The 23447-nt window shown below is 49.9% G+C and overlaps 1 protein-coding gene across 2 annotated transcripts in view; it reads left to right on the top strand.

Moving 5' to 3' along the window:
* Nucleotides 1-493: 493 nt before the first annotated feature.
* The window catches only part of CNGA3 (cyclic nucleotide gated channel subunit alpha 3), a 34903-nt gene continuing 11949 nt past the window's right edge, over nt 494-23447 (top strand). The window contains exons 1-4 of one of the 2 annotated variants that reach the window (XM_045519632.2): nt 494-1260; nt 8068-8204; nt 15762-15875; nt 18124-18303. In XM_045519632.2, coding sequence (XP_045375588.1) covers nt 8104-8204; nt 15762-15875; nt 18124-18303 — 395 coding nt within the window. In that variant the 5' untranslated portion in view covers nt 494-1260; nt 8068-8103. The remainder of the gene's footprint in view (nt 1261-8067; nt 8205-15761; nt 15876-18123; nt 18304-23447) is intronic. The other variant, XM_045519633.2, reaches the window with a different exon arrangement.

Below are 23447 nucleotides of genomic sequence, written 5' to 3'. Positions count from 1 at the left end.
AAGAACTCCCTCGCCTCTGCCTTTTGTAGCTTCAACTTTGTTTTGTTGATTTACTGCTTTTATTCATTTGCTTTCCCAGGACCAGAATCCTTTGACTCCTAACAATTAAGTCTGACTTTTCTTCAGGGAAATTTTTTTTCTAGGCTTTGCTTCCCTTTTTAAAAAAGATGAATGTGTGTACATGTGTGCATGTGCCCATGAGCCATTCTAAATCTTTATTTCTCCAGTGAATAGTATACACCTCATCTCTCCCTTCAAGGGTTGCATGAACTTGAAAACTTAGACAATCTGCTCCATAAATAGAAAACTTGATAGTTATTTTCAAGAAATACCATGTACTTCAAGTCCTCAGGGAAGCCTCTCATTTTCAGGCTGCTGGGAGATCTGCTCCTGCAGAGTTTCTTCCTCTAAGAGTGTCATTCACAGGAATCTGGAACCCAAGAGGCCAAAAAGACTTGATTCCTCCTGGAATCTGTTCCTTCCCTCCAGAACCAGAGTGAGAGGGTGGTGAGATTAGGTCATCTCTCCCGACGTGTGTGTCCATAGATATATACCTCCTGTGGAGAAAGTGAGGTTGGAGAAATGTGGAGGCTTTGTTATTTCTATGTTTTAAGTTATTTTCTTCAAAAAGAGTTTAAGTTCCTTTGGCTTCCATAGAAGGCAATGAATACCAGCTGGATTAGTGGGGTTTAGTTTTTAGTTCAGGGAGTCTGGTGTTATCTGGTGTGGTAGAAGGAAACAATTTCTGCAAGGAGAATACACAATATCCCTGAGACATTTGTTTCTAAAACCCTCCCCCTAAGATTGTCAACGAGTTTAAGGGGATGTGTATTCCCACCTTTAGACTCAGACTCCCGCATTTCCGCTGTGTCCTCGTGTAGCATGGATTACACTACGGGCAAAACATCCCAGGGAAGTGTCCAAGGAAGCCGCTCGCGGCTAGGAGAGAGTCCGTAGTTGACAAATGGACTTTCCTGCTTTCTTGCTCCTGGCTCGCCCCCTCTTCCCTTGGAAGGCACGGTGATACGAGTGAGTGGCTTCTGCCTCTTCCGGGACCGCCTTTGAGGCTCCAGAGCCTCACCTGACTTTCCCAGAGAGAGGGAGGCAACCGGCTCCTTCCGCCGCCCGCAGAGGAGGGTCCTGGGGCCGGAGCGTGTGGGAGGGAGTGAGGCCAGAGACGCTGCCCAGAACCGGGAGGGAGCGAGGAGGAGACGCTCTGCCAGACACAGGCGCGCCGCGAAGAGCTCAAACTTTGGTGGGGTAAGGATTTTAGGGGCTCTTGAACTGGTTGTTCTTGGGGCGCTGGGAGGTGCGCTGGGGACGCAGACTCCAGCCTGGAGGTGGATTTGAAAAGTATGCGCAGGGGAGTGGGGTGGCGGGGCCTGAGGGCGGGCGTGGAGCTGTCCGCAGCCCCCGGTGCTGAAACGGGCCGCTTCTCTGCGAGAGAGAAATAGGCAGCAGAACCAAGGGTCAACTCCGGCAGTTGCTCCCACCCCAGGCACACACACACCCACACCCCTTCAGCCGGTATCAAAGGACTAGAAGCCGTCCTCTGTGCCTCCCAAGTCCATCGCATCCTCTTCTACTCACGTCCCGCAGCCGCGCTGGGCCGAGTCTTGTTGAGCCGTCGGGGCAGGAGGCAGAAGTAGGTAGGCTCCTTCAGCAAAAGGATGTCCAGACTGACAACACCCCCGGGACACCTCCCCAAGATTCCTTGTACCCGGAGGCCGCGCCCCGCGCCTCCTCGGCTGCCCTTCTGGGAAGAAGCTCCTAGCCGCCTCGTTTGCTCGGCTCCAGATCGGGGTCCTGCGCGGAGTTTCCGCGAGTACGCGCTGCGCATGGGGAAGTTGTGTTCGCGGCTTAGAGGGAGCGGGGGCTAAGAGGAGCGCGGACGGGGGTTGGGGGACTGTCTTGGCCTGACCCTACTCAGCCCTGGGGATCCAAAGAGACAGGTGAGCTGAGGAGGAGGCAAAGAATGAAAATTCTTTTGGAGAACGAACAATCACTCTCTCTTTCATTTATTTATTTTTTGTAACGATAAAATCATAATCCTCGATCTTGGCTGCTCAGGCCTTAGGGGCTTAGTGCTCAGGAGGGAGGAGAAGGGGCGGAGGTCCTCTGATCCTTTGCAATCCTCTAACCGGATACTCACACGGGCTTTCTGTCTTGTTCTCAGGCTCTTCTCCCCAGCCCAGCCTCCACCCCCACTCCCAATTCCCAAGGGGGCTCAGCCAGCTGCCCCTCACGCTCTGACCATCTTGTGCAAGGACTGGGTGACTGGAGGGAGGGAAGGGCCGATTCATTTTTGCTCCTTGTAATTCTCCAATTCACAATTTCCCTACTTTACTTTATGCAAAGACTTTAAACTTTGTCATTCTGAAGAGGGTATCTCTAACTAAAGGCGACATGTGGCCGAGAATGAGGGGGACAAGAGCAGAGAGAACCCAGAGCCAGCGGCTGGGCCTCCTTGGCAGTAGACTGGGTGCAGGGGACATGCAATTCTCGTGCTTGGGACTCTCCCTGCGAGTAGTTCTGAGGGCGCAACCCCTCTCCTGGAAACGCGACAGCTGGGTGCTCCTCACCAAATCTTCCAGAGTTGTAAAGCTGGGGTCAGCGTCGTGCCTGGTACCTCAAACTCTGGGGCAATGGCCCCCCACCTGGGTTGCGGCTCTATCCCAGAGTGGTCAGCCTAGACCCCCGTCTCTAGGGACCTGTCTGCCAAACCACTCCCCCCACCCTGCACACACACACACACACACACACACACACACACACACACACACACTCTTTCATTCATAAAAATGGGCAAGATATTGTTGCCTGGGCATATGATCACAGACCCCTTAAGTTAGAAATCACTGGAGGGGGCAAAGGAAAGTTGGTCAGGGAGAAGGGAGGTGACCACTCCCTTCACAGCCACTCTCCAAGCTAAGTCTTGTGTACGCCAAAGTCCTGGATTCTTGAAAATTCTGCCAGGTCAGGGAACCTAGTAAGGACTTCACTGAATTAGTGGGAAATCCTTTGGCCGGGAGGGGGTGTGGCAGGGAAGAAAAGAACTTCTCTTACTTCATATGAACCCCCAAATGCACACTATTTTTCCTCTTCAGCCTCTGTTCGGCTATAAACAGACATTTGTCCGGGGTGAGATGCCAGGAGAGGGTGAATAGCGGCTCTCTGGGTGACAGACTGGTCAGTGCAAGATCTCAGTCACTTTAGCTGGAACTTTGGCCAGGACTGTGTGTGCCTCTTCCCTTTGATGTGCCTGCGTTTATGACTTTTCTGTCCTCATTCACTATCTGCCAGCAGTAGTTGCATCTGGTTAATAATGGAGTTGCCATGGAGACCAATCTCCCGTCGCCATGGTACCCAGGAGGTAAACAGTTGGAAGCTATAGAAGCTCTTCACTGTCTCCCCCAGATCTTGCACAGGCTGCGGGTTTCCTGTGGTTGTGAGGGAGGGATGGCAATGACCAGGTCTGCGAACCTCCCCCGACCCCACCCTATCCCCCCAAACAAATATACACTACCTAGCTGCCTATTCACCTGAAATCCTATCAAATGCCAGCCAATCACTGCAGCCTCCAGGTTGCAATGGGTCAAGCTTTTATCTCTATCCCCCAATTGTGTACACTGAGGCTGGGGGTGAATGATTTTCCTTCTGACCTAATTCATGTCAGCTGCACACTGACTACTCCTGAGTACAAATCACTAGATGAAGCCCTGTGGGAGACAAAATTAATTAAACAAACAGCCCCTGGCCTCTGGACATCACGGTGTAGAGGTGACCTCCCCTCTGGGCTGAAACAGAGGTGATAACAGTGCCAGGAGAGTAAGGAGAGGTGGAAGCGACAGACTCCCAGGGAGGTCATACTGGAGTTGGAAGTAAGGAATTTCAACTGGCAAGCAAAAGGGAAAATGTCTCTCTAGGCAGGGGGACTAGCAAAGGCGAAGATGTGAGTATTACACAGGGGAGGATAGGCCCTGCTGTGGTAACACATAGATTTGGAACTTCTGATGGCTTAGTCCATCGCTTATGCAATATCTGAGGTTCTGAGGCTTTGGGGAACCCTGCATCATGGGGGGAGTCTGCTGGTCAGAGCCTGTCACTCAGCCCTCAGCTGGCCTGGAGGGGAGACAGAGATATCCAGCCAGCACAGGGCTTTGGTGAGCAGCCTCTACCAATAGGTGGGAAGAGAAAATTCATGCCACCCTTGAGGAAAGGGTGAGTAATTTGGTTTAAATGGAACATCCCTTAGGCTAATATGATCCAGGTTTTTAAAAAATCTTGAATGTTAAGCTAAGACCACATGCTGGAGAAAAGAGGCAATCTCTGAAAGTTTCTGAGTGACATGATTAGAACTATCTTTTAGAAAAACCCTGGTGTTAGTGCAAGAGGTTCATTCATTCTTTCGTTCCACACTCACTGAGCCCCTTTTAAGGGCCAGGCCTTGAATGGATTGCAGAGGTGAGACTAAAGATGAAAGATGAGCAAAGGGAGTTGTTTCAATAATCCCGGGGAGGGGGGCGAGGGCCTGGACAAAGATGAAGGCAGAACTCAAGGAGGCCAGGAGCTGCTCTGGCTTGTTCACTATTACACCCCCACTGCCTGGCACAGTCCTGGCACATGGTTAGGGCTCAGTCTATCTCTGAATTAGTGAATGGATGAGTGGCAACAGAGAAGACAGAAAGTTGGTGGTGTAACGGAGGGGACTTGGTGATGATGGAGCCTAGGAAGTGAGGGAGAGGGAAGAGTATACTGAGTCTTTGCTAGGTGATCTGTTAGCTCCAGGCGGCATCCATGGGGCATTAACCAGGACAGGACTTGGGAGAGGAAGGGCGTATGTGGGAGCAGTTGGAATGGTGCCATTTGGGGCAGTTGGTTTTGTACCAACAAAAGCTCTCCCCAGGATACACTGCCTCCTCACACAGCCCACACCCTGGACCTCTTCCAACCCCCAGAGCACTTCTTGTGTCTGTCTTTGAGGAACTGCACCCACTCCATCTTGTATCATAATAATGCAGTGTAGGGGTGAAACCCAAACAGGCTTTTATTTCCCAGTCCTGCCACTGGGTGACTTTGAAGGAGTCATTAACCATTCTGAGTCTCAGTTCCTTCATGTGTAAATTGGGAGCTAGTAGTTATAATATCCACCTCCTTGGGTTGTCTTGTTGGGAGAAGTAAATGAAGCAACCGGAGTGAATTCCTCAGCACAGTGCCTGCATGGCAAGTGCTGAAAGTTGGATATGACCATCTTATTATTTCCTGTAATGACAGTGGATTACTTTTATAATCATATCCCAATAGTTAATTAAGGAAAAAAGAAACACACACTTTACCCCCTGTGCCTGCAGCTAAGCTTGGTGAACTAGGTCCTTGGGGAAGGAAAGGAGGTCCTTCGCCTGGCTTTGTTGACTGTGTGTGTGTGTGTGTGTGTGTGTGTGTGTGTGTGTGTGTGTGTGTGTGTGTGTGTGTGTGTTGGAAGGTAGGGGATGCAGATGGAATTCTGGGGAGCAGCATCTGTAGGGCTGGCTACAGAAATCTGGGTTCTCCAGCTCTAGCAACATCTAGAAAGCAGTTTCATCCTCTCGGAATCTCACCCTGAGCAGCTGAATCTTATTGCAAAGCAGTCATCTAGAGACTGACTGCACTTGAAGCAGAGGAAACCAGAGTCCTGTTAACTGTGCGTCATCTGTGCGGAAGACCAAGACACTTTCTAGGCAGGAGGCAAGCCTCTGTCTAGTGGTTGAGTAACATAATTGATAACCTTGTTACGATTTCAGTGCATTCTGTTTCACCCCAAATTTCTTCCTGTTGGGGGTGGGGGGGGTGAAGACGTTAGCTCTTCTTAGGCAAGAATTGAGAGTCTGCAGCTGGCACCTGCAGGCTTCCCTTTGCTTGTGTTATAAAAAGGCATGGAGTCCATGGAGTCCATGCCTCACAGACATTCAGAGTCTGCCCTGGGAAACAAAGCGCAGCTCCCCTAGATCAGACCAGCCTTCCTGTCTTGGTTCAGTGACGTCCTTGGGTTTGCCTAGCCTCCACTCCACAGAAAAGGGAGAATGGGGATTCTGGCCTCCATTTCCCTGCATCAACCTGGAAGCTCAACTCTAAGTGTCAGTGGATAGAGACCCCTCCAAATTAGAAAGCCCGCCAAAAGTGTGGGGTTCTTGCCTGCCAGTTAAGAAGGAATTCTCAGCGGAGGCAGAGGGACAAAGCGAGAGGCTGCTTTATTGCTCAAAAAAAGGAGAAGACACTCGAGTGGGGGAACTGTAAGCCACAAGCCCAGGTGGCTTGACGGGAGAGCTCCCACTTTTGGGGTCACAGCTGGGTACTTTTATCTGTTCTCTTTGGTGCTTCTTGTCCTCTTTTCATTGGCTGCCCTTCTTGTGCTCATTTCTCCAGCTCGTTCTGCTCTGTGGAGCAAGCACTTTGCAAAAAACACGATTTAGCAAGCAGGCCCCACAAACAATGTGGTTATATATATTAAATCAAGTCAGGGCTTTGTGTTTCCATGAAATAGCTTTTTCCATTACCCAAGCAAAAGTATTTCCTAAGGCCAACTATAGGTTAATTTTAAACCTTTAAAAAGGTCTCTAGACAATAGATCTGAGCTTCAGTTCCCTAGCTCCCTGCCTCCCTCATGGGCACAACTGGACACACTCTCTGTGGTCAAAGACCTGAGCTATCCTTTCAGAATTTTTCTTGGGCAGATAGAGGGTACTTTTAGACCTCAGTGGTCCCGGAGGCAGAACTACTCCCCGCCACCCACATTACTCCCCATCATGTCTCTGTCTCTATTTCAGCATTTTTCCTTCCTCTCCCTCACTGCCTGTTTCTCCATGAAATTTTGTGCTTTCAAAGACAAGGATCCATCTCCAACTTCATAGTCCTCAGGGCCAGGTGCAATGCCTGGGACAATAAGCATGTTGGTGGGAAGAAAACATGTTGGGTTTAGTGATGCTGTAAAGAAAATGAGAATTGTCTGAAATGGCATCTTCTTAGTTCCCCAGTCAAGCCCTAGAAAACACAATTGTTTGCGAGAGGCTCACAAACCACTCAAGCCTGGGATCCACTTCAAGGTCACCCTGGTCGTTGGCAGGACTCATCTTCCAATGCTTGAAATTTTAAATTATATTTGTGCACTTCTAATCTCCTGCAGTGGGTGTGATAAACCAAACAAACTGCAACACGGGCTTCAGGGTCAGACAGACCCTATCTTGCATTTCCTCATCTGCAAAATCAGCACCACTGTGACCTCTTGGGGTTCCTGAGGGTTAACAAGTAATGGATATGCAAGTGCTTCACACGCGGGGGCCCTGGCTGGATGGGAGTTTTCATTTTCAACAGAGCCTCAGGATCACTGATTGTAATTTCATGATCTCATTTGTGAGTTCTCCTAGAGTTTATGGGGCTAAGAGATGTGAAGACACTCGAGTGGTTGGGGAATCACTTAGGATGTCATGGCTTAAAAGCTGGTAAATAGGCAGAAAGAATTAAGTGTTTATCCTGTCTTTTCTGTATGAGTTGTACCACTGAGCAGCAAAATAATAAGTCAGATTTTCTTTCTAAAGAATATTTCAGCTAACTGATGAAGGAATGATGGAATATCACCAATTTGCAACTCCTTATGAATCAATTTTGGCTTTTTATGCTTTGTTTTAAAATAAGATTTGGGGAGATCCTAAAACATTGCAAAGTTATAAAATAAAAAAGTAAGCAAGAAAACCAGAGTCAAGAGGGACATTGCATGATCAAAGAAAATCATAAGGGTTTTAGCTTTCTTACATCAGATATCAACTTGGCCATTCGTTTGTGAGATCAGCACTTAACTTTAAGCAGCTCTTAGCGTGCGGCATATCCAAAGGAGTGAAAGAACTTGTTTGTGCTTCAGGCTGGAAAGAAGAGCCCGGAGAGACCCAACTAAAACAGTGTGGCAGGAACTGTGAGAGAAAATGGAGGAGGGCATGTGTGCCCAGGCTTGCCTGGGGGAGTAGCCCTCCCATTTGAGCTGCGTTTGCAGTTACTCCCTCGTCCTGATGACATGTATGCTTTGTGTTCATATTTCAGCAGCCACCTTGGGGCTGAATGTGACCAAGCAAGAAGATGGCCAAGATTAGCACCCAATACTCCCAGCCCTCCGGGACCCACCTCGCTGTAAGGACCACAGACAGAGATCTCAATCACATTGAGAATGGCCTCAGCAGGTACGATGGGCTTTTAATTTCATGCCTGGAACAGGCTATTCCCAAAGCAGATCTAGGCCGTGGGGGGAAGAATGACTTAGCCTGTGACCAACCACAGGGTGGAGGGCGGGGGCTATTCACAGCACTCCTCCTAACTTTACTTTTCATGTCCCTTACTCCTCACAACCCACACTGCAGTAGTTTTTATTCTCATTTTAGAGATGTGGGGAAATGAGGCTCAAAAAGTTACATAACTTCTACAAGGCAAGAAAATGAAGATTCAAATGCAGCAGATTAAATTCTACTATAAAAATGCCCCCAGACTGCCACCGTTTCCCGTGTATACATCAAACATTTATCAGGCTCTGTCTGTGTGCTGGCCACTGTCCTGGGCACTGGGGATGGAGTATAAGCAGATGTGCTGTCTCTCACTTCAACTGTGCTCATGGGCCTGTGGGTAGAGGGCCATGCCTTGCCAGCAAAGCCATCAGCCCCATCAGTGACATCCCGACACAGGCAGCCTCCTGGAAATCTGGGGCTTCGTGTTCTTCTAACCTTGTTCCTAACTTACTTGGAGACCTGGGAAAACCCACATTTTTATGTTTCTTCAATTCTCAATGAGTTGATTGAGTTGGACCGGGAGAAACTTTATTTCCAATATTTACGTTATTTTTGTTCTACATATATAACCCTGAAAACTTCTCCCTCCTATGAAAACTGCGTATTATCTGGGTGGCCAAAAATGCAGTGACAGTCCCTCAGCCCTCACATCCCTGGCATCGGATCCTCATCCATCATTTCTCCTCACTCACTTCCTCTCTCAGGCACACATTTGGTTTTTTTTCTGTATTTAGGGTCTTTATCCTAGTTCTTTAGCAAACTCTGCTAATAAGTGATGGATGACAATGTCCCTACTGTTGCAAACTTAGGTAGTCTTTGGACCCCCACCTCCTAGGATTCAGGCAAAGGAAGGAAGATCTCAAAGCATATCAACAGATATTTATTTCTGCCAACTATTTTAAGTTGGTGCTGGGGCCCCAGGAAATTTGATATGACTCATATCATCAGAAGGGCATCAGAAATTCTCACCGTACTCAAAGCTCTCCCTTCTAACTGGCCCATTGTTAATACCTGCGTTCCACTGCTGGGGACCTATTCCCTTAGGTTAAGGTATTGCCCCTTATTTAAAAGAAAAAAAAAAAACAGTATTAGGACAGTCATCTGCTATTAAGACTTTGTTATGCATTAATATTTCTTTCCCACATCTGAGCTAATAAACCCCCTTGAAGAGGGTTGTGGTAGAGGGGAGAAAAGGCCCCAGCTGGGGACACAGCAGGTAAGTCAGGATCCTAGGGTCCTGAGCACAATGGGAGGAGGACAGAGGCTGTTGGGATCAGGAAGCATTTCAAGAAAAATGGAACTTTTCCCCATTGCCCCCTTTTGCCTCAAGTAGGACATAACCAGAGCATCTCCTGGAGCTTCCAGACTCCCTGGGGCTCAGAAGGTAATAGCAGGGTCTCAGGCTGGCTCCTTCCAGTGGGATATTCAGGAGAATGCAGGCCCAGAAGGTGGGCTGGGGGTCCTGCCCAGAATGCCTGCTTGACCCAATGTGACCGTGGTCCAGCTCTGCCTGACTCATCCTGGCTCTGCCTCAGCCAGCGGCCTACAAGGCCAGTCGGACTTGTGGGCTGTTGAAGAGCATCTGGCTTCCAGGAACCTCACTGTGGACTCACACCGGGTCTATGCACAGTCAGGGGCTAGGTCAGCCACACAGCCTGGGGCTCTGAAGTGATGCCCTTTGCTATCTCATGGGTGAGAAACTGTCTTCCCCTCCCCCTCCCATCCCCATGCCACTGACCAGCATGGTGACTAACAGCACAGGTCAGACCACTGGGTTTGAAAACTGGCTCTGAAAAGCTGCTCCACAGCTCCAAGCCTCAGTTTCCTCATCTGCAAAGTGTACTAGTAGAGGACCTCAGAGGGCAGCCATGAGGTTAAAATGGATTAAAGTTCTTGGCACAGCCCCTGACATGTAGTCAGCACTTAACCCATGCTCACTGCCAGTCTTGGAGATGCTGCTTCTCTGGTGTCCCAGGCTGGAAGCCTTCTCCACCTTCTCTGAGCTCAGACAGCCTCAGCTGTCCTGACATCTGGAACCATTGTTAATTCAGCAACAAATTTTTGGCAAGCCAGCCGGGAGGGCAGCCTTGGAGCTGCCATTCCGTCCAGTAATTCACCCAGGGTTTGCTAGCTGACCTACGGTCGACAAAAGCAGGCTAAATAACTGGACAGTTTGCCCCAATCCTTGACCTCTGGGCCAGCGAGGGCTACTGAGTTCATTCTGAGATCAAAAAGCAGCCAAGGGTTAGGTGGAGAGCTCCCCAAGTAAAGACCCCACACTCACCCCAGCACGTCTACAGCCAGGACTGCAGACAGGGGTAGCGCTCAAGGGATCTTTGACCCAGCCATTTCCTGCCTTCGTCTTTGTCATGCTTCCTCAGCGTGACCACTAGCCCAGTCTCAATGAGCCCACCTTGGAGCCATGCCCAACCACACATGTGGTAAATTCTTGTTGACAGATTAGTACAGAATCCCATGGAAACACCATAGAGATTTCAAAAGGAAAGAGAGGAAAAATGCTTCCTTCATAAGAGAGATGTTGGGTTTATCTCATGGAGGCAATAGTGGGTTAACGGACAGAAGTTTCCAAAATGGTTCCTTAGCATCACCAAGGATTGAGAATATGAGTTCATTTTGGGGGCAGAGCAGCCTTGGGCCCAGAGGTTGGGTCAAGGGCCCTCTCCTGCTTCCCAGAGAAACCCAACATCTGTTTATTCACAGACTGGTCTTCCCTGTAAGATTTATTTGAGCAAAGGACTCTGGTAAATACACAAAAATTTTTAAGTTTCAGATCCCTATATTAGAGGAGGAAATGGTGTTTGAACACTTCATAGATCTTTGCCTTGAAATTCCAATCCTTTTAGAAAGCTTTTGGGAGGAACAATTGCAAATGTGTGTCCTTAAATATTAATCACTCTTTATCCTCAATGATATCAGGCAGCTGTGCTGGGAACTGGGTGTAACTGTGGCCCTTGCTGAGCCCCAGAAGGTGGGGGGAGATAGTGTGTCCTCATCCCCTGAGACATCCCTGCTCCCAGGTCTTACACCAAATTAGAGACCCAGGTTCCTGTTTCTCTTCAAATTATTGAGGTCATTTTTCTAGCGAGGAGTCATAAGGAGGGATGAAAATGTTTCATTTAAACAAAAAATTTAAGTTTATACCTTGAAAAGACCAGAAATAAAAATGTCTTGAATTTTGCTTTTTCTATTTAGAGCTGTTTAGTTGACTCAATTACTTAAGAACTGTCTGGCATAATTTTTGAAGATAATGCAATAGAGAAAGACTTTAGAATCTGCTTCTGAGACTTGCAGCTAGGACCAGGGCACCCCAAGCCCCAGGTCAATCTCCTGCTGTAGCTATGTTAGGTATGCTTTGAGGCATAGGCGTTTGTGTCCCATGGACGAGGAGACTTCGTGCTGCTCCCGGAGCAGACCTCAAAGCAATTATCACAAAAGAAAACCATTTTCAACCTGCTTGCCCAGAACCAAAGACAAAAATGTACCGGCTTGAGTTCCTCAGTCACATGGGGCCAGGGCAGTGCCTTTGATCAGTCTAGTTCCTCAGGGCTTGGGAGGAGGAGCAGAGAAATAAGGTATTGTATTCTCTACCCTTGTTCTGAAAGGTCACTTCTGTTTACTCTCACGTCCCCAAAGTCACCGGAGGAAGACACCAGCTCCACGGAGCGCAAAGTTAATTACCAGTTCCCGTTCTGATGAGAATCTCTACTCTCTCCCAGGGACAGAGGAAAGCTTGACCTCATGGACAGTAATTCCTCTGTATGAAAAACTTAGAAGATGAGCTTTACAAATTGAAAAGGACCTTGTCTTTCAAAACAGTCACTTCATCGTGTTTCACCAGCCGCCCTGGTCCTTGCTAATCACCAACTTCACAGGGCTTCTTTCTGCCGAGACATCATCACCACTGAGAACCCGAGCCTGCAGGTTGGAGGCAACTTCAGGTTGTCCTGGCCTCATCTGCTGGTTTTACAAAGACCGATGCCTGTTAAGTCCTCAGCCAGCTCCAGGCAGGACAGGGCCTGGGCCCCAGTCTCTCCTGCCTCTGTATTTCCCAGGGAGGTTCTAGATCCCCATTCTTGCACTGATTGCCAAAACTTTTTTCCGTTTTAGCAGCACCTGTGTGTCCTTGGGAACACAAGGTGTCACCTCAGACATTCAGTTCCTCTCCTCTCTTCTGTCTCCTCTTCGATCTACCTGGTAAAATCAGTTTCTCTGGGGAGTCACTAATTGGGTTTGCTATTTAAATACTCACAGGCATTTAACAAAGGTGGAGACTCTGGCGTTAGAAGAGAGACATCGTGGTAGAATGTCAGGCATCAAGAAACAAGTGGGGAGATGCGTCGCAAAGAAAAGACCCCTTGGGTCCCTTGAACTTAAGTCATAGAAGACCCTCCTGACTCTTCACTGCTAAATGTGCCTTTCTGGACTTGGGTGTTTGAACAATACTTAAATCAATAGGAAATCACCAATTTTTCCTCTTTTTTTTTTTCTTTTTGAAGACCAGAAAACATAAACTTCGGGAGGGGAGGGTCAGCGGCCAGCCCACAGTATACCCGGCTAATCGGTGCCGGGTGGTGATCAGAACCCAGGCCTCCCGGCTCCCCACTACGCTGCCTCCCCTTCACATGTCATGGGCTCAGTCCACACTTGGTAGCTCCCCCTGCTGCCAAGTGCAGACCTGCTTTGCAGTTCTGAGTGAGTTCTGCCCTCCTCACCCACCCACAAGCCCCGCTGTCATGGGCATTGATTCCTTTGCTGCTGATGCAAATAAATCTGGTGTCAGGATGTGCCCTCACATAATTAACAGAAAGGAGACTAGGCAGAAGTGCTGGGCCGACTGCTCGGTGCCCAGAGCTCCCTGAGGAGCTGCTGGTGGGAACGGAACAGCTCCATCCTGGGGGTTGCCTCCAGATCTTCCGGGCGCAGAGGCTGTGACAGAGCCCCAGCCCAGCTGTCAGTTGCTGGCCCCCACCTCCAACTCTCCACCCCTAAGCATGCCAGCTGCTAAGATCCAGGGACAGGAGAGATGAACTCACTTGTCCCCCTGCCTACTACCCCCCCGTAACAGACCCAGATGCCTTGGAACATGCAGCGCACCTCTGTAGTACACAGAGTATCAGTAGAAGGGCAAGGGAATCGTAGCTTCTTACTTGCAGCTGGGCTTCTGACTGCATCTCTTATATGTATGAGGACGAGTTGTGAGTGGTCTCTTCCGGGTCTAGAGGAAGAATTCAGTTAGGCGGTTTGGAAACACAAAGCCATGCCCACATAGTGCAGCCATGTCTCTAGTGGAATGCCACAGGGCTCAGTCCTCAGCCATGTCCTATTCAACTTTTGCTTTAATTGGTATATATGAAAACACAGAAGGCAGATTCATGGGGTAGGTGAGAGCAAGTTTTGAAATGGGAAGGAATGGCATTCAAATCTCAGCTTTGCCTCTTGGCTGTGTGACCTTGAGGAAGTTACTTAACCTCTCTGAACCTGTTTCCTCTCTAGCAGGGTTGTTGTGTGGATTAAATGATAACATGTGTGTGGCTAACATACAGAAAGCAGTCAATAAATGGCATATAGTTTGTGTATGGCACCTGTAAATGAGACAGAGTTGGGAGGACCCTGCACACCAAGGGTCCCCATACCTCAAGCGACTCAGATAAATGGGGAGGTCCAGTACTTACTTCCAACAAATCAATTTTACTTGCATAAGATAGGGCCTTCTGGCTTAGCAGCAGCGCATGTTAAAAGACTTTGGGTTTTGGATGATGGCAGTTGGTGACAGCAACACCAAAAGCACCAGTGGGCTCCAGTGATAGCAGGATGGTCTCAGTTTCCAGGCACTGTCAGGCAAGAGCACAGGAACCTGCTCACCGGACAATGACCATGACAGGGAAGAGACTTGAGCCTGGCGAGGAAAGATGATGAGAAAGATGAGAACGACAGGCAGTGCCGGCCTGAGAGCCGGCCCATCGTGGAAGGCAGTCATTTAGAAGATGTAGTGACTCCATGTGGTTCCCGTTGTTATACATTTTGAGTATTTAGATGAGAATGTTATTGGAATGGAATGGAATTTTCTTAACCCAACAGGTAATACTTATAATGCATAATCATTGTAGTGAATTGTTTAAAGTTGTTAACACTTATTTCAAATTTTTTTACACTATAGAATTTATACAATGGTTTATAAAATTCATGGGATTATTTTTATCAGTATGGAAACTAATTAAAACTTGGAATCTTCTTTTTGTTAAAAAGCAAAAAAAAAAAAAAAAAGAAAAAGAAAAGTATCCTTGATATGGGGAATCTGAGGGAGAGAAGAACCTGGAAGCAGTCAGGACTGTGCAGAGACGGCCTGGACCGGCCACGGCTCGGGGGTGAGCCCCCTGCCGCTGGAGATGGCAGCTGGGATTCAGGATTCTGACTTCTAATCATTCACGGCCGAGAGAGAGCCTTTACCCTGACATTAATTCTTGCTTACTTCTTCAGCCGTGTTGCTGCCTTGTTAAGAAGACTAATTAGGTTGGAAGAGGTCATGTGATAGAATTAATTTGTCTTGCCTGGGCTCTTCAAGGCTGGAATGAAGCACAAATCCCCAGAGGCCAATGCCTGGATGACTTTTAATCAGGCTGATCAAACTTCAGCTCTAGGAGGTTTTAAAAGAAAGGGAAAGAAAGGTCTTATTGCAGGAAATTCAGCAAACGCCAGGCTCCGCTGATGCTCAGATTGAGCAGTGGGTGCCTGTCTTAGGCGTGCTCATGATCTGCGCCCTGAACTGCACAGGTGAGGTCCCCGCCCCCAGTTACCTCTGCAATGCAGGGGTCAGAGGTTAGGGCTTGGCAAAAGGACACAGTGGCAGTGGATTTTCATTCACAAGCACTGTACCAGTGCACGTGGAGAGCTATGCCAATTCCATACCGTATTCCAGGGTCGCCCTCGTAACCAGTGGGGTCCTGGGAAGGCTGCCCAGTTAATGTGACTGCGGTGCACACACATTAGGAGAGGGGCGGGGAGGTGTCTTGAAGGAGGTAGCACTTGATTTGGCCTTAGAAGAGAGGATTTCAGCATGCAGAGATGTGTTTGAACCAAAATCCTTGTTATGGAATCTTTGTATGGAAATGGCTGCTCTGGCTCCAGATGCTGACACGGAACCTCCCCTCCCGATGCTCTAATAAGGACCACTTTCCTATGGCTTGCCCCTTTCACCTCGCCCATGGGCAGCAGCCTCTTCGGTCAGGCTTGCCATAAAGGAAAGGCCACGTTTATTCTAAAAGCCAGGATCTGCTGGATCCAGCTGGGGTATGAACTGAAGTGAGGGGCCCTGGGGTGAGGACACGTGACGTCAGCTTTCCTCTTTAAGCAGGACATCTGGCCGTCTCAGTCCTTAACATGTTCAGGAGGTGGACGAGCTTGAAATCAATTTTGCCTGCTGCACATTTGATTTCCTAGGACCCACTCTCCATGCGAGGAGACGTCGTCAGAACTGCAGGAAGGCATCGCCATGGAGACCAGAGGACTGGCTGAATCCAGGAGAAGCTCCTTCACCAGCCAGGGGCCAGCCAGGTAACTGACCCATTTCAGCCCTTGCTTGGGCAAGGGGAGACTGGGGCAGAGAGAAGATAGATACGTCTTAGGAAGAAATGGTGGGTGAGGGTGGGGTTTGGAGAAGAAAGCAGTTAGAAATCTATCATTTGGATGGGGGTTTATAGCTCAGTGGTAGAGTGCAGGCACAGGGTCCTGGGTTCAATCCCCAGTACCTCCATTGAAAAAAAAAATCTATCAGGGAGTAATTTCCTCCTGGGGCAGGTGTTCTGAGCTCAGAAAAGTCTAAGAAAAACTGCCTTTACCTGAAATTTCTCTAATAAAAAGTAATTTTGAGGTCTTTGCTCAATCCTGAAAGAATTCAGAAAAAAAAAAAAAAGCCAACCAGGGAAATTTCAGAAGAGAATTCAGAAACAAGACCAGCCAGCTATGGGAAGCTGTTGGGTGGCCCAGAGTGGCACGCAGACAACAATCATGGCTTTGGCAGGTCCTCACACATACGTACCTAGACTTCACAGCATACTTGCAAAAGCATTTGGAAGATTAACTAGGCTCTGAGTTCTGTGTTCCTTCTGATGACATCTGTCCTCTGGCTTCAGTAGCTGCACCACCTGGAGGAAGTCATTGCACCTTTCAAGTCTCATCTAAAGATGCATCTCACAACACAAGGGCTGCGTCAGAGCTTACGGCTGACTCACGATAAACACTCAGCAAATGTGTGGCACAATATTTCCCTCCACCAGTTTTCCTACCAGAGCCCTAGTTTCATACAGTCATGTGTTCTGCAGTTTCTGCTTAAGATTATTGAAAAAAATGAATTTATCTAGTTCTTCTTTATGTTTTTCACTGCAGAGGATTATTTATTTCACTAGCCCCTTGTAGCTGGTGTTTAAGTGATGTTCAGTGTCTTTTGTCTTACAATTAAAATGCTGTATTAAGGCTTGTTGATTGCCAGGAACAGAATGCCTGCAAACCAGCTCAAATTAAAAGGGTAGGGCTGGGGCAGGAGCTGGGACAAGCTGAGATCCAGGCCACCCCATGGGAATGGAGCCAGTGGGGCTCCTGACAGGAGCTGGGGAGGCAGTGTTTCCTGGTCTTTGTACTTTTTCCTGCCTGTCTCCTCCGATTCTGCCTTTCTCTGCTCACACACCAGCAGCCACACACAGGCTGAAAACAGCCGTCACCATATGATCCTGAGTTGAAACGCCCAATCCCATCTTGGACTGGCCTTTAGTTCTGAGGCTGTGGGTCAGTCGTCCACCTCCGAGCCTGCTGGCTGAGGCTGGAGCCAGGAGGCTGACCTTGGTCCCACTCCCCCAGCAGAGGGAGGACGCGGGTGGAGGGCTGGACAGGCACCCACATATGTCTCCAACAGCAGCTGTAAGCTTCTCTGTTCCTGGGATGTTTCGTTGCTTCAACTTATTCCCTTAGGCTATGGTCACAAGTGTGTGTTTGGGATCAAAGTATGTGACAATTCATGACTGCGTGCCAGGTAGCTCAGAACTGATTTTATTGAAGACGTGGCGTACACAGCAGATGCCAAGTCAGGGAAACCAGACACCAAAAAACAGAGTTGAGTCTCTTCCTGTTCCCCTTGGCCAAGATGAGGAAGCTGAAGACAGGGCTGCGGGCAGGTTTCTCATGGAAACTGGATCTAAGATGAGCTCTGGGGACATGGCTGCCTGGCCTTAGGTGCTGGAGGCCCCGGGTGGGGTCTGGCTCCAGAAGAGAAGACAGGGCACATTGCAAAGGAATGTCTGCACAAGCCTGGGGAGAAAATAAGAGTTTGTCTAAGAAGCAATTCATAGGGCAAGGGCCAGGGAAAGATCCTAAGTTGTATCTGGGTACTTGTTCCTTTAAACCTGGCCCTGAATTGACTCACTATTTGGAAATTATTTTTTTTTTATTTTATTTTATTTTTTTTTTTTTTTGCTGTTTCTGTATTTACCAGTCATAACAAAGAGTTCCACGTGGGGCAACAGGAAAGATGGGCAGGAAAGCTTGCTAACGCCCCACTGGAAGGCTCATGCCTTTGATGGAGTCCAGGTGTCAAAGGCACGAAGCCATAATGAAGACAGTGTCCCTTATGGAGGGAGCTGTGTCCCAGACTGCAGGTGGCAGAGGAGACGGGAAGAGGCTGGGACGAGTAGGGGTGCAAACCCGAGCCCGGGGCCCCCTGGACCCGCATGTATGCCTCCGCCCCAGCCCTCGGGTAGGGGGCTTCTGTCACCTTCCGCTCCGCCCGCGCTGCCTGTCTGTGCCCTTCCAGGCTGTCGCGGCTCATCGTCTCGCTGCGCGCCTGGGCCGCCAGGCACTCACACCGCGAGGACCAGAGGCCCGACTCTTTCCTGGAGCGCTTCCGCGGAGCCGAGCTCAAGGAGGTGTCCCGCCGAGAAAGCCACGCCCAGGCAATCGTGGGCAGCCAGGAGCCACCTGACCGAGGCAGAAGGTAAGGGAGGCAAGGACCCCCGCACCCGGCGGGGCGGGAAGCATCTGCTGCTCCTTCCGTCCAGCTTAGATCCACCTTCCTGGTCGTCTGGAGCACCGGTTCCTTCCGCGGTTCCTGGAAGGAGTCTGTCTGGGGGGAACACTGCGTGCTCTACCAGTTTCCCCCCGAGTGCAGGAAGCCCCAAGGGAGAGGAAATCCTTTAACCAGAGTCCCCAACCTCGTTTGACCGTTGACCCGGTCCTTCACGTGGCTCCCACTAGCGCCCCCTGGAATTGTTGCGCTCAGAATCGCACCTGGGGATATGGGCCTCGCCAATCTCTCTCCATCAAAGGACCCTGCGATGTGACCCACCTTGCTAAAAAACTGGGGCTTCTGTCCCATGAGCCTCGAGGAGTACTTTCTTTGTACCCACAGTTTTATGGCTAGGGGTACGTGCATTCTTCTGGGAAGACAGTCTAAAGGTTGGCTAGAATTTGTAAGGGGAACCATCCACATCTCAAGTTAGATTAAGAACTATGGGGGGCAGAGTAGGTGGGAGTAGGGTGGGGGATGGGGAGAGGTAGGAGAAGGGTCTGCAGAACGTCAGCTCTGCGCCCCTGGCACAGCCCATGAGCCCAGTGCGAGCTTGTGGCCAGTGCTGTCTGGTGCAGACATGTAGAGAAATCTGCGGGCGCCAGGCTGACATCCCCCCACTCCGCCCCACCCCACACACAGAGCTGTCTGCTCCCTCCTCTCTTGCCGTTGAGAAGTCCCCCCAGCCTGTGGTCAGTGGGGAGACCACTTGGCCACCACTGGGTGAATTAATTGCTGCTGATCAGCAGAGGGTCTCGTTAGGACTGCGGGGCAGTTGGGGAGAGGAGAGGAGAGGCGGGCAGGGGACAGGCCTCCTCTCAGCCTCACAAGCAGGAGGACTCTGGCTCAGAACCTGCCCTCTGAAAAAGGGGGCTTGGAAAAGATCTTTTGGCCAAATTCTCTAGGTAATGCCAGGGTTTAGAAGATGGAGAGGGTGGAAAGAACATGATTGTTGCAGAACAGACAGTCCCTATATACTTTACAAGAGAAAATGCTGTCTGTTTTGATGTCAAATGAACCGAAACACTCAGATGTGGGCGCCTCATACGGGCCAAGGGAGCCCCTGGGGAGTGAAGGCCATGAAGCCTCAGAGGGAGCAGGAGGGACCCTCCTGGAGCTTCAGTTTCATTTCCATCTTGGGGTGCGGGTAATTTTTATTATAGGTTATGCAATGCATTGTGAAATGTATAAAATATGCAAACATGTTTAAGATAAGACATGGGAGTTCAAAGAAAGTCCTTGCTAGTGACATTAGGAGACCCACACCAGTCTTCTCTGCCGGGGGGAGGTGTGAGAATTGCAGGCTGAGAGGCGAGGTCCCACTGGAGCTGCATTCTCCAGCTCCCACTGCACATGAGCTTTGACTATAGACCCTCAGGCTCCCTGGGCTTGGGAGGGGGATCCTGGAGGGCCTGGGTGCTGGCTGGACATGTGTAGGGCCACCCCAGGTTCCCAGGGCCGGGCATCCCAGACTGTGAGGGAGTTCCAGGACCACGAGGCCCGCATGCTGTGCACTGCTGAGTCAGAGAGAGGAGGGATGGAGGCTAAGGAAGAAGAGAAGATGGATAAAGAGGAGGAGGAGGAGGAGGAGGAGGAGGAGGAGGAGGAGGAGGAGGAGGAGAGGGAGGGAGGTTTGCCAGCAAGCCAGCCAAGCTGGTTCAGTTCCTTTTGGGCGAGCAAAGACTTCCTTGGCTTAATTGACCAAACTGTCTTCTCTACAACTTTACACTGATGGAGAGGAACATCAGACTTTGTCTGTTTCCCTATGGGACCAGGTGAGTGGAGGGTTGAGCTAGGACCCCATCAGGGCCAGTCCCCGACTATACCACTAATGCCAGGTCACTCTCTAGAAGGTTCAGAGTGGGCAGGTGAATGCAGTGGTGCATGATGGGAGCTGATCAATCAGGGAGACTTCCTGGGGGAAGAAGACCTTGAATTTTGGAGGCCAAGTCCCATCAGCAAAGCAATGCATAGGCAGAGATGGGTCTTAGTTCTCCTGTGGATTTGGCCCGACGAGATGATGTGCTCAGGGGTGTGACACACCCGGGCCACTGCACTCCAGAGAGCTAAGCTTTCCTCATAATCACATGGGAGTTTTGATTCCCCAGGGGATTTTCAGGTGATCAGAACCAATCCTGAAACAAGCAGTTAGAGCCACTCCCTGGATGCAGAGGGAGGCTCGGGCGGCGGGGAGCAGAAGTACCACAGAGGCATTTGGCTGGATGTTCAGCATCATGGAAGAAGTGCCCTGAGAGTCAGGCTGGAGTGTCACCAGCCACCGGCTTTAGTCCCCAGGGCCTCCAGTGCTGTGTATGATCTGCAGTGACCATGGACAGGCAAGCCACCCTCCAGTTCTGTGAGGCCAGACTTAAACCAGCTGTCAAACATGTGGACTGGCAGTTGAGCTTGGGGAGATCACACCTTTTCCTAAAGAACGTCGTCAAGTACTGCCCCGGCCGGCTTTAAATAAAGAGTTGGGTTGGAAACCGGCCCCTACCTTCTGCCAGATTCTCACATGGATTTGGGGTGGCAGACCCTGAAGTTTTAAGATGAATGTGGGAGCAGGGGACGGAGGAGGATAGACTGAAACCCAGGGCAGCTCTGCCCACGGTCTGTTTTTCGCCCCGAGTATTGGAAGCGGCCCCAATGTGATGGGGCTGCCGAGGGAGGGGCCCCGTGGGAGTCGTGTCTCTGCAGAGCGTGCCCACTCTGGTAAAAGGCGCTCGTACCCCCCATAGCAGCACCTGGCACGCTGCCTGGCACGGGCTTAAACTGACGGAAATTGAGAGGAGTTTAAGGCTAGGATGCTGGGTGGGATCCAAAGAGTTTCTCCCTGTTTATTCAGAAGCCTCAGTTTACCTGCGTGCTCATCCTCTCTTCCCCCAAGGCTTTCCACCAAGGCTACCTCATCACACAGATGGTTTGTCCTGGATAATAACAACTCCCTCTGTTCTTCAAGCTGTGTGGAAAGGCCCGGGAGACAGGGGTGGGAGTCCCAGAATAACCGCCTGGGGCGAGGGGTCCCCCGCAACGGCACTGAGCTCAGATTCCCAGGCTGCGCTCTTTTACCTCCTGCAGTGACTGGCCCCTGGCCAGAAACAATACGAACACCTGCAACAACTCCGAGAAGGAGTGAGTACCTCTGCTCCCCAGCAGCGCCCCGCTCGCCCTCCGCTCCCGGTGGCCACCCCACTCCCCGTAGACACCCCAGCTTAGTACCGCTGCTTCCCCAGGCTCCTATAGACCGTTCTAGACTCCTGCTCCTTTTACTGGAAACCCATCCCCGTGGACAAGCAGGGGGTGGGACCTGGACTGTGTGACTTCGTTGGGCAAGTCATTTTCTGTCTCTCATTGTTCTCATCTCTAAAGCGAAGGGATGGGATCGGATCAACGTTTTCAGCGCGAGCGCCGTCTATTGCTCTCTATTGGACGGTGCAAAGCTGGAGTCCCTTTACAGTGGGTGTTCTCTTGCATGATGAGAATGCATTTTCCATCCTACATCCTCAGACTCCTGTGTGCCAGCGAAATGCCCTTGTCATAAGGCTAATTCGGGCCAGTTTGCAGGGTGTAATCAGGGTAGTAGAAAGAGGAAATTTAAATATTTCCAGAGAGTAGCCTCTTGAAACGGTGACCCGTTGTAGTTACTCCCACCACCTGGTGCTGAGCTGGCAGAGCGGTCTGATGTGTGATCCTGGCAAAGGCCACCCAAGAGCCCAGGGAGGAAGTGTGCGTGCGTGTGATCACACGTGTGTGTGAGCGTGTGTGCATGCACACCCTGTTCTCCAGCTTCCCTTTACAGAACCATCGTGGGGGGAGGTTGGGGAGGGGGGTCTCAGTTGGAGCTTAGGGAAAAACCATCGATATCAGTGAGAAAGGCCCATTTCTAGAGCTCTAGTTGAAAGAGAAATGTATCGAGGCCATTTCTTATTTCCCTTTGTTCCTCTGATAGAACATTTTTCCATTTCCCTCCATGAACCATAGCTGCATGTTGTTTACGTAAGTTTGAACATCAAATCCAAAGACCCAGATGCCAATAATCAAGAAAAATGAAATGACCGAATCTGAGAAACCATAGCTGTTGCGATATGTGCTGGATTTAAAGGCAAACCTGATATTAACCCCCCCTGGAAACCTCGTGCTGAGTCCTGCAGCCAGGCTAAGGCTCTGGCCCCAGAAACCATGGACAGAGGTCCTGTGGGTCCCCAGGCTTTTTCGTCCTGGGGCTGGGATGTGGGCAAGGATGGGAGTGGACGGCATCGGCTGCATCAGGCTCTTATAAATCTTTTCAGATGGGTTCATATCATAGGTCCACACTGCAGCCAAGGACCGAGGGACAGAATTGGGGATTGTCCCAAAATGAGGCCACCTGGGCATAGAGATACAGAAATAATTCTTATGGACACTCTCCCCCATCCTTCCATCACACTTCTGGCATTTTCTGGCATTTTCATGGGTCCTGAATAATTTCTTTCTCCCAATCAAATTCTCCCAGCCAAAACCAGCATCGTTTTATAGCTCGGGGTAGGTTCCCTGGGACAATACTGGGTGGATTTGGGGACACAGCTGGACGGCGAGGAGTCTTTCCTAGGCCCTCAGCAGGTTGGTAGCCAGAGGAAAGGCCAAAGCTTATAACCTGGGGCCACAAATCCTGAACAAGAGTGGCAAAGCCAGGTGTCATTAACTCCCAGCAGGGCTGTGTGGGCCCATAAGCTCGTGGGCAGTGCCCTCTGCTGGTGTCTTGACATTAAGACTTCAGTGCCAGAAAGACCAGTGGATTCAAGAGAACAGGGGATGATGCCCTTCTCAGTTAATGATCCGAAAAACTTCTTATTACTCATATATTAATATACTTATTACTTATTTATTAATATACTTCTTGTCAAAAACTTGGAAAACACAGAAGAGCACCCACGAGCATACATCTGCAAGAAGTACGCTTTATATTAACAGTTGAACCCCATTATCAGAGACAACCCCTCTTAACATGATGGCAAATGTCCCTCCAAGTTTTCTCCAGGTATCTACATTGAATAGATAGATGACAGATAGGTAGACAGATAGATGTGATATAT

This window comes from Camelus bactrianus, chromosome 28, assembly GCF_048773025.1.
Source record: "Camelus bactrianus isolate YW-2024 breed Bactrian camel chromosome 28, ASM4877302v1, whole genome shotgun sequence".
NCBI lineage: Eukaryota > Metazoa > Chordata > Mammalia > Artiodactyla > Camelidae > Camelus > Camelus bactrianus.
Note: the sequence above shows the minus strand (reverse complement) of the source record. Positions and strands in the feature narration are given on the sequence as shown.